The 12,433-nt window shown below is 45.2% G+C and overlaps 2 protein-coding genes across 7 annotated transcripts in view; both read left to right on the plus strand.

Annotated features, from left to right (window-relative positions):
- Positions 1–12,433, plus strand: part of SLC25A26 (solute carrier family 25 member 26) — a 151,561-nt gene that overhangs the window by 78,747 nt on the left and 60,381 nt on the right. The window lies entirely within an intron of this gene.
- Positions 647–3,477, plus strand: LOC140914065 (uncharacterized). Its single transcript, XM_073351039.1, has 2 exons — positions 647–2,295; positions 2,880–3,477. The coding sequence occupies exons 1-2, from the start codon at positions 1,713–1,715 to the stop codon at positions 3,398–3,400; spliced, it is 1,104 nt and encodes a 367-aa protein (XP_073207140.1). The 5' UTR covers positions 647–1,712; the 3' UTR covers positions 3,401–3,477.

Here is a 12,433-nt window from a genome sequence, read left to right on the forward strand (position 1 = left end):
AACACGTCCACTGCTTTCCCCTCATCCACAGAGCCACTTATCTCATCATAGAAGGCAATTAGGTTAGTCAGGCATGACTTGCCCTTGATGAATTCATACTTGCCCTTGGTGTTCTCTTTAAGAGACCCAAATCAGTGAGCTACATAATGCTTAATGACTCTCTGCATCAATAGTTTTATCCTTTGGGGAGTTTGAAATTGGTTCTCATCTGAGCATGTGAACATCTATACTGTGTCTGCGCCCTCCCCGCTCCCTGTTAAATTTGTTTGTGCATTGGCATGAGAATGTAAAGCCATCTCCTGACATCCCAATTGACCTCAGCAGCAAGCTGTGTCCAGAAGTTAACCAGCTCTGGCTTCAGGATTCTTGTGCATCAGTTAGGCACCTAAATAAGAGACCTGGTTTTGATTTTTCCCTTCTCCCTTCCCTCACAAATGCTGAGGACGCATATTTCCTATTGACATTAGTGGTAGATTTAGATGTTCAGCATCTTTAGGTATAATCAAGCCACATATTTAGGTATTTAAATATGGATTTTGCTGTATATATTATAGGTAAATGAGTTAACTTTTCACCTTGGTATTTAAGAGTATATATTTAATTTTATTAAAAGCTTTAAATATTTAAATATTTAAAGCTAATTCTCCTATAGCTGAATTTTGTTCATTTGGAGTTTTATATTGTTTTTGCTTTTCTATTTTATGTTTGTTTGTTTTTTAAATTCAACCCCCCTCCTCCCCCAGCCTTGCTTTAAATCTGCACTTGGGTTCGTGGTTAGAATATCCTTCTTGAATTGTGGGGCACAATTATCTATTTTGGAGTTTACTGTAGCTAGATGCATACAGCCCAGCCAATGCACCTGTTCTACAGGGTAAGTGTCGAATACAGGAAAAACATACAATGTCTTGAGAACATGTTTAGGACTCTTTTCCAGTTGCTTCAATAGCTTTCCCAACCATTGAACAGTCATAATGGGAAAACATTAACCTCAGGTTTCTTTTTTTAGACCGTAAATTCCAAACCTCACAGACAGGTCTTTATTAGTTGCTTTGCCAGCCGCTGAAAATTTCTAAGTATTAAACGTATATGTTTTGTATCTCTTGTGATTAAACTGATTAAATATAAACAAAGAGACTTCTTTTCCCCTTGCCTAGTGATTTTGTTTTACATGTAAAGCACCTTCAGAGAGGGGAAAATCATCCCAGATTCTTGCCCATATATGTGGGGGAAAAGGGAAAACGGCTGTTTCTAGCCTCAAATTTGGTGCTGAGAGTAAAGCTACGCATGTGACTAAAAGGTAGCACTGACATAGTCCCGTTTCAAACGGCGCTATGTTAACATGATTTAGGTACCTTAGCCCTGGTCTACACTAGGACTTTAGGTCGAATTTAGCAGCGTTAAATTGATGTAAACCTGCACCGGTCCACACAATGAAGCCCTTTATTTCGACTTAAAGGGCTCTTAAAATCGATTTCCTTACTCCACCCCTGACAAGTGGATTAGCGCTTAAATCGACGTTGCCGGCTCGAATTTGGGGTACTGTGGACACAATTCGATGGTATTGGCCTCCGGGAGCTATCCCAGAGTGCTCCATTATGACCGCTCTGGACAGCACTCTCAACTCAGATGCACTGGCCAGGTAGACAGGAAAAGAACTGCGAACTTTTGAATCTCATTTCCTGTTTGGCCAGCGTGGCAAGCTGCAGGTGACCATGCAGAGCTCATCAGCACAGGTGACCATGATGGAGTCCCAGAATTGCAAAAGAGCTCCAGCATGGACCGAACGGGAGGTACGGGATCTGATCGCTGTTTGGGGAGAGGAATCCGTGCTATCAGAACTCCGTTCCAGTTTTCGAAATGCCAAAACCTTTGTCAAAATCTCTCAGGGCATGAAGGACAGAGGCCATAACAGGGACCCGAAGCAGTGCCGCGTGAAACTGAAGGAGCTGAGGCAAGCCTACCAGAAAACCAGAGAGGCAAACAGCCGCTCTGGGTCAGAGCCCCAAACATGCCGCTTCTATGATGAGCTGCATGCCATTTTAGGGGGTTCAGCCACCACTACCCCAGCCGTGTTGTTTGACTCCTTCAATGGAGATGGAGGCAATACGGAAGCAGGTTTTGGGGACGAAGAAGATGATGATGATGAGGAGGTTGTAGATAGCTCACAGCAAGCAAGCGGAGAAACCGGTTTTCCCGACAGCCAGGAACTGTTTCTCACCCTAGACCTGGAGCCAGTACCCCCCGAACCCACCCAAGGCTGCCTCCTGGACCCAGCAGGCGGAGAAGGGACCTCTGGTGAGTGTACCTTTTAAAATACTATACATAGTTTAAAAGCAAGCATGTGAAAGGATGACTTTGCCCTGGCATTTGCGGTTCTCCTAGATGTAGTCCTAAAGCCTTTGCAAAAGGTTTCTGGGGAGGGCAGCCTTATTGCGTCCTTCATGGTAGGACACTTTACCACTCCAGGCCAGTAACACATACTCGGGAGTCATTGTAGAACAAAGCATTGCAGTGTATGTTCGCTGGCATTCAAACAACATCCGTTCTTTCTCTCTCTTATCCTCAGGAGAGTGAGATCTAATTCATGGTCACCTGGTTGAAATAGAGTGCTTTTCTTCAGGGGACACTCAGAGGAGCCCATTCCTGCTGGGCTGTTTGCCTGTGGCTAAACAGAAATGTTCCCCGCTGTTAGCCACAGGGAGGGGGGAAGGTTGAGGGGGTAGTCACGCGGTGGGAGGAGGCAAAATGCGACCTTGTAACGAAAGCACATGTGCTATGTATGTAATGTTAACAGCAAGGTTTACCCTGAAAGAGTGTAGCGACTGTTTTATAAAATGTGTCTTTTTAAATACCGCTGTCCCTTTTTTTTTCTCCACCAGCTGCATGTGTTTCAATGATCACAGGATCTTCTCCTTCCCAGAGGCTAGTGAAGCTTAGAAAGAAAAAAAAACGCACTCACAATGAAATGTTCTCCGAGCTCATGCTGTCCTCCCACACTGACAGAGCACAGACGAATGCGTGGAGGCAAATAATGTCAGAGTGCAGGAAAGCACAAAATGACCGGGAGGAGAGGTGGCGGGCTGAAGAGAGTAAGTGGCGGGCTGAAGACAGGGCTGAAGCTCAAATGTGGCGGCAGCGTGATGAGAGGAGGCAGGATTCAATGCTGAGGCTGCTGCAGGACCAAACCAGTATGCTCCAGTGTATGGTTGAGCTGCAGCAAAGGCAGCTGGAGCACAGACTGCCACTGCAGCCCCTCTGTAACCAACCGCCCTCCTCCCCAAGTTCCATAGCCTCCACACCCAGACGCCCAAGAACGCGGTGGGGGGGCCTCCGGCCAACCAGCCACTCCACCACAGAGGATTGCCCAAAAAAAAGAAGGCTGTCATTCAATAAATTTTAAAGTTGTAAACTTTTAAAGTGCTGTGCGGCATTTTCCTTCCCTCCTCCACCACCCCTCCTGGGCTACCTTGGTAGTCATCCCCCTGTTTGTGTGATGAATGAATAAAGAATGCATGAATGTGAAGCAACAATGACTTTATTGCCTCTGCAAGCGGTGATTGAAGGGAGGAGGGGCGAGTGGTTAGCTTACAGGGAAGTAGAGTGAACCAAGGGGCGGGGGGCTTCATCAAGGAGAAACAAACAGAACTTTCACACCGTAGCCTGGCCAGTCATGAAACTGGTTTTCAAAGCTTCTCTGATGCGTACCGCGCCCTCCTGTGCTCTTCTAACCGCCCTGGTGTCTGGCTGCGCGTAACCAGCAGCCAGGCGATTTGCCTCAACCTCCCACCCCGCCATAAACGTCTCCCCCTTACTCTCACAGATATTGTGGAGCACACAGCAAGCAGTAATAACAGTGGGAATATTGGTTTCGCTGAGGTCTAAGCGAGTCAATAAACTGCGCCAGCGCGCCTTTAAACGTCCAAATGCACATTCTACCACCATTCTGCACTTGCTCAGCCTGTAGTTGAACAGCTCCTGACTACTGTCCAGGCTGCCTGTGTACGGCTTCATGAGCCATGGCATTAAGGGGTAGGCTGGGTCCCCAAGGATACATATAGGCATTTCAACATCCCCAACAGTTATTTTCTGGTCTGGGAATAAAGTCCCTTCCTGCAGCTTTTGAAACAGACCAGAGTTCCTGAAGATGCGAGCATCATGCACCTTTCCCGGCCATCCCACGTTGATGTTGGTGAAACGTCCCTTGTGATCCACCAGAGCTTGCAGCACTATCGAAAAGTACCCCTTGCGGTTTATGTACTCGGCGGCTTGGTGCTTCGGTGCCAAGATAGGGATATGGGTTCCGTCTATAGCCCCACCACAGTTAGGGAATCCCATTGCAGCAAAGCCATCCACTCTGACCTGCACATTTCCCAGGGTCACTACCCTTGATATCAGCAGATCTTTGATTGCGTTGGCTACTTGCATCACAGCAGCCCCCACAGTAGATTTGCCCACTCCAAATTGATTCCCAACTGACCGGTAGCTGTCTGGCGTTGCAAGCTTCCACAGGGCTATCGCCACTCGCTTCTCAACTGTGAGGGCTGCTCTCATCTTGGTATTCATGCGCCTCAGGGCAGGGGAAAGCAAGTCACAAAGTTCCATGAAAGTGCCCTTACGCATGCGAAAGTTTCGCAGCCACTGGGAATCGTCCCAGACCTGCAACACTATGTGGTCCCACCAGTCTGTGCTTGTTTCCCGAGCCCAGAATCGGTGTTCCACAGCATGAACCTGCCCCATTAGCACCATGATGCATGCATTGGCAGGGCCCATGCTTTCAGAGAAATCTGTGTCCATGTCCTGATCACTCACGTGACCGCGCTGACGTCGCCTCCTCGCCCAGTATCGCTTTGCCAGGTTCTGGTGCTGCATATACTGCTGGATAATGCGTGTGGTGTTTAATGTGCTCCTAATTGCCAAAGTGAGCTGAGCGGCCTCTATGCTTGCCTTGGTATGGCGTCCGCACAGAAAAAAGGCGCGGAACGATTGTCTGCCGTTGCTCTGACGGAGGGAGGGGCGACTGACGACATGGCTTACAGGGTTGGCTTCAGGGAGCTAAAATCAACAAAGGGGGTGTCTTTACATCAAGGAGTATTTCAGGCAGGACTTCACGGAGGGTTCCAATAAGAAATGGTGCACCTAAGTTATTGTTCTTATTGGAACAAGGAGGTTAGCCTGGCCTCTGATTGATACATGGCTAGATTTACCTCGCTGCACCTTCTCTGTGAGTGACTGCAGTGTGACCTAGAGGAATGAGTCCCCTAGACAGGGGAGGAGGCAAATGAGTACAAAACAAATCTGGTCTATTTCTTGTTTTGACCCACTCCATCTATCTTTTACATCTTTGGCTGGCAGCAGACGGTGCAGAAGGACTGCATGCCATCCACATCTCATGGCTGCTCGGCAGAAGATGGTACAATACGACTACTAGCAATCCTCATCTCTTGCCTGCCTGGCAGAAGATGGTACAGTACGACTGCTAGCAGTCCGTATCGCCTGCCCGCTCACCATAAGACGGTTCAATAGGACTGACTGCAGGACTAAAGAGAATGACCTGGTCAAGTCACTCCAAATTTAGTCCCTGCGCCCATGTCTGCCCAGGCGCTCCCAGCCGACGTGGCCAGGAGCACCTCGGACACGACGAGGACGACTATCAGTCGTATTGCACCGTCTGCTGCCAGAAGGCAATGGGTTGCTGCTACTGTTTAGCAATGCCGTACCGCGTCTGCCAGCACCCAGGAGACATAGGGTGATGGTTACCTGAGCGGGCTCCACGCTTGCCGTGGTATGGCGTCTGCACAGGTAACTCAGGAAAAAAGGCGCGAAATGATTGTCTGCCCTTGCTTTCACGGAGGGAGGGAGGGAACGGGGGCCTGACGATACGTACCCAGAACCACCCGCGACAATGTTTTAGCCCCATCAGAGTGCTCCATTGTGACTGCTCTGGTCAGCATTCTCAGATGCCCGATTGTTTGCCGTTGCTCTGACGCCGGGAGGGGCGACTGAGGACACGGCTTACCGGGTTGGCTTCAGGGAGCTAAAATCAACAAAGGGGGTGTCTTTACATCAAGGAGTATTTCAGGCAGGACTTCACGGAGGGTTCCAATAAGAAATGGTGCACCCAAGTTATCGTTCTTATTGGAACAAGAAGGTTAGCCTGGCCTCTGATTGATACATGGCTAGATTTACCTCGCTGCACCTTCTCTGTGAGTGACTGCAGTGTGACCTAGAAGAATGAGTCCCCTAGACGGGGGGGGGGGGGGGGGGAAGCAAATGAGTACAAAACAAATCTGGTCTATTTCTTGTTTTGATCCACTCCATCTATCTTTTACATCTTTGGCTGGAAGCAGACGGTGCAGAAGGACTGCATGCCGTCCACATCTCATGGCTGCTCGGCAGAAGATGGTACAGTACGACTGCTAGCAGTCCGTATCGCCTGCCCGCTCACCATAAGACGGTTCAATAGGACTGACTGCAGGACTAAAGAGAATGACCTGGTCAAGTCACTCCAAATTTAGTCCCTGCGCCCATGTCTGCCCAGGCGCTCCCAGCCGACGTGGCCAGGAGCACCTCGGACATGACGATGACGGCTACCAGTCGTACTGTACCGTCTGCTACCACAAGGCAAGGGGTTGCTGCTACTGTGTAGCAATGCCGTACCGTGTCTGCCAGCACCCAGGAGACATAGGGTGACGGTTACCTGAGCAGGCTCCATGCTTGCTGTGGTATGGCGTCTGCACAGGTAACTCAGGAAAAAAGGCGCAAAACGATTGTCTGCCCTTGCTTTCACGGAGGGAGGGAGGGAACGGGGGCCTGACGATATGTACCCAGAACCACCCGCGACAATGTTTTCGCCCCATCAGGCATTGGGATCTCAACCCAGAATTCCAATGGGCAGCGGAGACTGCGGGAACTGTGGGATAGCTACCCACAGTGCAATGCTCCGGAAGTTGACTCTAGCCTCGGTACTGTGGAAGCGCTCCGCCGAGTTAATGCACTTAGAGCATTTTCTGTGGGGACACACACACTCGAATATATAAAACCGATTTCTAAAAAACCGACTTCTATAAATTCGACCTTATTCCATAGTGTAGACATACCCATAGAGTACGCGCCAGCAATGTCTACATGGGGCAGTTAGCACGCAACATGTTGGTGTGGTCTACAGTTAACACCCCTCTAGACTGCACTGCTTCACTGTGCAGACAAGCCCCAGGCTCACCTTTGTTAAGCAATTACGTTTTCCCCTTGAGATACTGCTGGTGGTGAGTAGAGTACCTGGCGGTGCTACTGAAGAGTGTCTTCTGACATGTTCATAGGATGGAATGAGGTATAAAGTCCTGGATCCTAGTGTCATGCTTGGCTGTACTACTTATCACCAAGCCAGTCTGGAACATGGAACCATATGTTTTGGTTTGTGCTGACAGTCTCTCAGCCTGCTTGTGAGATGTTAACCTGGAAGTCGGGTGGCCAACTATTGGCCTAAGCCAGATGCTTTTTTGTTTTTTTATAAGATTGGGATGGTTACATTTTTTTTGGATCACTAGCCCAGGGAAGCATTTTAACAGATAATGTACATATTTAAAGGAGATCCTTTTCTTTTCTACAGAGGACTAATGTGACCTTGATCCAAACCCTTTCTATTTTTAATCAGCTTTGAAGCCCCATGGCTTTAAATCTCTCTGCAGCTGTTCATCGAATGGCTTGTTGCCAGTCACCCTAAGAGATTCCACTCCCATTAGTTCTGAGGGCTCCATAAGCATAGCAGAAATGCCATTCTGTGGCAAGGAAATTTTTTTAAATTTTCTCTTCTGAACCAGAAGGCTCCACAGGTGATGAACCTGCAAAATTCCCAGAGCAAGCCCCGTGGGACTGGATTTTAATAGACCCCTACATAAAGAATATAGCTGTTTAATGGACACACACTGAATGATAAACTACAGGCTCTGTATTTCTACCGCAGTCCTTTTAGTTTTACATAAATATGTTAGTCTGTGTCTAGAGTATTTGGGTATAATCTCTTAGAATGTTTCCATGTTGCATCATGGACCAATGATCTTACTGTTTTAAGCACCCTTATGAGGTTTTCACCGTTCATTTTCAAGTCTAGGCTACAGTGGCAGTGTTTTTTGTTTCCTTTACTGTTTCGTTAATGCTGTGGTATTTTTGCTGCATTTGGGGTGCTAGCATGTTTCCATATGAAATTCTGAACAAGGAGTTACTTCCATACAAGCTAGCATTTCCATACATTTTCCACTGTTCTTACATGTCATGCATTCTGCTTTTCAAGGTCAAAATGCCTCTCCTCTACTTAAAAATGCACCTCTGCAGTTCAGATATAAGATTGATAAATAACCCATTGAATCACCAGTGTTTCATTAGTTATTGCTTCTGCAGTGAAATATGTACCTTTCCTGTACTAATGAAGTGTAGCTGCATTATAAGCATAAGGTATCAATGGAAATCTTATAATGATTTAATGTTGTTTACTCAGTCAATTAAAACCTTATCTTACATAAGTGGTGCAGTTGTAGCCGATGGAAGTCATTGGCCTTTGGATCAGGCTCTTGATGTGGAATTAATAGGTGGAAAAGAAACTGAGTATTTCTGAAATAATCAAATATTGTCATGAGGTTTATCTTTTCTAATGGAGACGTTAAAAATACATGGGCTGTTGTCCAAATACCCTTGGGGATTAATGAGTTTGAGGTAAAATATTGGCATTTCTACAACTTTTCAATGATTAAAAAGAATATTCCATTTTAAAAGTTCTTAAGCTTATCTACATGGATGTTCTTTCAATAATCATTACGGATAGATTGCTAATACCAAATTATTTACAGTTCTAAGATAGAGCTTCCCTCTTCCCCCAAAAGGTATGAGACCAGCTCTCTAGCAGTAGATTCCATAGTTTATTATATTCAAATTCCTGAAATAGCAAGAATGAAGCTTGTAAAAGAGGATCAGGTTGCTTAAATGTAAAAGAATTTCATCTCTTTTTATGTGCAGAGGACTGTAACAGATCCATCCCATGGTGTGGCAGAACGGGTAAACCTCTGTCTTTGCAGTGAACAATGTTTTATTTTAGACTGATCACATCTGTAGAACATAATTGTTATCACAAATGCTTGAATGGGTGTGGAAACCTTTTCTTCGAATGCATCTGGTCCTTGCTTTTTTGGTCTTAAACAATGGTGGTCAGGCTCTGTGTAAATCTGTCAATATTATTTATACCACGTGTGATCTTATTTCTGACTATAAGTACTACCATTTTATTTCATCAAAGGTGTTTCTGTGATTACATTTATATTGCGGCTCAATAACAGTGCAGAGAACATAAAGCCTCCAGTGGGTTTTAGTTCTGTTTGAAAGTGGATACCAGAGCTGCACTTGGTATTGGAGACAGTAAAATTGGATAGCGTTTTCTGACCATAAAGCTTTTTGCTCAGTCATTTCCTTACTTTCCCCATGACCAAAATGGAAACTATTTTTGGACAAGCATGTTCCAAAATATTTTCTATGATTACAGAGTTAAACATAAAATAAAACACCCAAGCTCTTCCTGTACTAACAGGAGTTATTCTGCCCCCAAAACTCGTGCTGACTTTAAAGTGAACTCCTCGCATTCTCCTTGCCAGGCAACTACACTGGCTCTCATGTAAAATATCTCCAAGAAGCATATTAAATGTGCACATGCAAGTAGCAATACCTTTTCTCCACATTTGTATTTTTCCATGATGGTATTCCATGAAATGCCAAACTTTTTTCTTAAGAGAAAACTAGGAGAGAATGAAATATTAGAGTTGAACTTTGAGAGCAAGGAGAAATAATGGTGTTTATGAAATATTAGCATATTCTGTTAAATGACCAAAAAGGATCAGCAGCTAGGCTGTCCTGAATGTGGGTGCAGAATCCACAATTCAATTATGATGACACGTTATGAATTGCAGTAATTAAATGTCCTGGATTACATGCACACAGAGACATTTAACTTTTTATAACTAATAAGAATGAGCACCTTGCACCTAAAGTTATCGATGAATGCCTGAGTGTCAGGCATCGCTGCCTGGTGAACCTGCTTTCCCAAAGAGTCATTTGAGTCATGATTTGGAATATCAAAATGTGTATTTCTCTAGGCATAACCTTTGTGCCAATAATAGCCACAGCCCTGAATAATTTCTGATGATGGGGTCAGGAAGAACAGCTAGTGTCCTTCCTTTGGAGAACACATCCAGTATAGATTAAGACCAGCCACACACTAAGGACAGGTATGTCTGTACATTCAATTTAAGTCTTCCCTATGCTTTTAAGAGGCTTATCAACATATCCGGTTTATCTTCCGCCACCTCCTCATGCTGTGGTCCTTCTGCTGTAAATAGAGTTTTGCTGGAAGGCCTGCTGAATATTTAGGTCACACTATAATTTTCTTTTCCATGTTTCTTTCTTTTCTGCTATGGGATACAGACTTTCTCTCTGCTCCAGAACAGAAACAAAGAGGAGGATACTCTACTGTTTTGCTCTCCTGGGAATTCTGCCTGGAGGACAAAGCTCTTTCACCAGCTTTTATGAAGTACTAGATGTTTCATTCCACCTCTAGTGGGTACAACTTGCCTGTGGTGCAACTGGGAATGGAAATTAGCATGTCTTTCCACAGGTTGTGCTAGGGGGCTTTTTGTGTTTCACCAATATCTAGGAAACTTGCTTAAAAAAATAGTATACTAAGAGTTTGTAGCGCACTGGAACTCTCTCTTACTCCAAAATAATGTTGTAATATTTTGCTCATTAAGGAACATGAAAAATGTTAATGAAAACAAAATAATCTTGAGTTTTTTGGTTTTGTTTTTCATACCGTCAGAAGTATCCATTGTAGAATCCTGGGAGTTTTTTTCAGGGACCAATTTAGTAGCAGCTAAAATTTCACTCACGCAGCTGTCTGAAACTACAGCTGTGCAGCTCCCCTTCCTGAAGGATGGCGTTCATTGGCTCATTAATACCAGTTTATAGGCCTATTTTGTAGCTAATTCCTTCTGTATTATTCTGATGGCATGAGCAATGGTGAAACATTAGTGGAAGGCCAAGGGGCCAAGTTTTTGTTTCATTAGTGCTTTGAGTGTTATTACTATCATTGTAAAGCAACTGGAAACCCAGTGTTCTCGGAAAAAATGTATGCGTTACATTTGGCAAGATGGGTTTTAGTGGGCTTTTAGATTTCCTGTTTATCTTCCCCAACAAACCTTCTCCTCCCTACTATTCTGTCTGAACTAAGTCACTCTCTTGTTCGTCTTTTTATTGAGAAGGCAATGACTTGCTTAGAATTGGGGCATCAGAAAGGAGGTGACCAAAGAGTCATCACTGAAAACTCCTTTCCTTCATCATGCAGTCTTAATTTACCTAGAGGCACTTGGGTGTTATAAGAAAAGGAGTACTTGTGGCACCTTAGAGACTCACCAATTTATTTGAGCATAAGCTTTCATGAGCTACAGCTCACTTCATCGGATGCAAGATGCTATAGAAAACCCCAAGTAGATAGAGAAAGAAGATACATATTTTGCTGTCATGAGGCACAGGAAATGCTGGATCTAAGGACATCCGGATTTGGCCCTTAATGATTTTGATAAAGAGCTAAACAGGAAACTTTGATCACATTCGTGTCACTTTAGGCTTCAATCAAAGCAAACTCAAAAGTCTGCCAACATTCCTTGAATTTCCCTTCTGCTGGTGGAGTACAAGGTACATGGCGAATGTTCTGCCATAAGCCCTTTCCCTTCTATATCGAGGGAAGTGCCGCTGGTGATCACAATTGTAGTAGTAGATCATGGAAAGGGAGGTAGGTCTCTCAGGTTGCAGGTCCCGAGGCCTGATGTACACTAGGAAATTAGCTCGGCATAACTACATCGCTCAGGGTTGTGAGCGATGTAGTTAAACCGACCTAACCCCTGGTGCAAACAGCATTAGATCAGTGGGAGAATTCTCCCGTTAATCTAGCTACCGCCTCTCAGGGACGTGGAGTACCTATGCTGATGGGAGAATCCCTCCCGTTGGCGCACGTAGTGTCTTCACTGAAGTGCTACAGTGGCACAGCTGTGCCAGCACGGCATTTTAAGAGTGTAGACTAATCCTAAATCATTTGAGGATGCAAACCAACACTGTTCATTCCATCCAGAAGTCAATGAGCAGTGAGTGCAGCTCAGAAAGCCACTGGCGTATGTCCTTAGGTTGTGAATAGGCCACTTAACAAGGAGGCAGCTGCCTCGGAAGAAGTGTTTTAAGCTGTTTTGTTGTCAGCGTGCATTCTAATTATTGAGTTGTTGTTCATTATTTATATTATGGTAATGCCTACAGGCCTCAGAAAAGATTAGGGCTTTACACACAATAAAAGTTGCTGTGGTGAATCTAAATAGGCATGACAAAGGGTGGGATAAGATGATACAACTTA

Source organism: Lepidochelys kempii, chromosome 7 (genome assembly GCF_965140285.1).
Source record: "Lepidochelys kempii isolate rLepKem1 chromosome 7, rLepKem1.hap1, whole genome shotgun sequence".
Classification (NCBI taxonomy): domain Eukaryota; kingdom Metazoa; phylum Chordata; order Testudines; family Cheloniidae; genus Lepidochelys; species Lepidochelys kempii.

Bases quoted from the DNA above. Each gene is read 5' to 3' on its own strand.
- LOC140914065 (XM_073351039.1), top strand. From the start codon at position 1,713: ATGCAGAGCTCATCAGCACAGGTGACCATGATGGAGTCCCAGAATTGC. The intron at 2,296-2,879 runs GTGAGTGTACCT...TTTCTCCACCAG, and splicing joins AGGCGGAGAAGGGACCTCTG to CTGCATGTGTTTCAATGATC.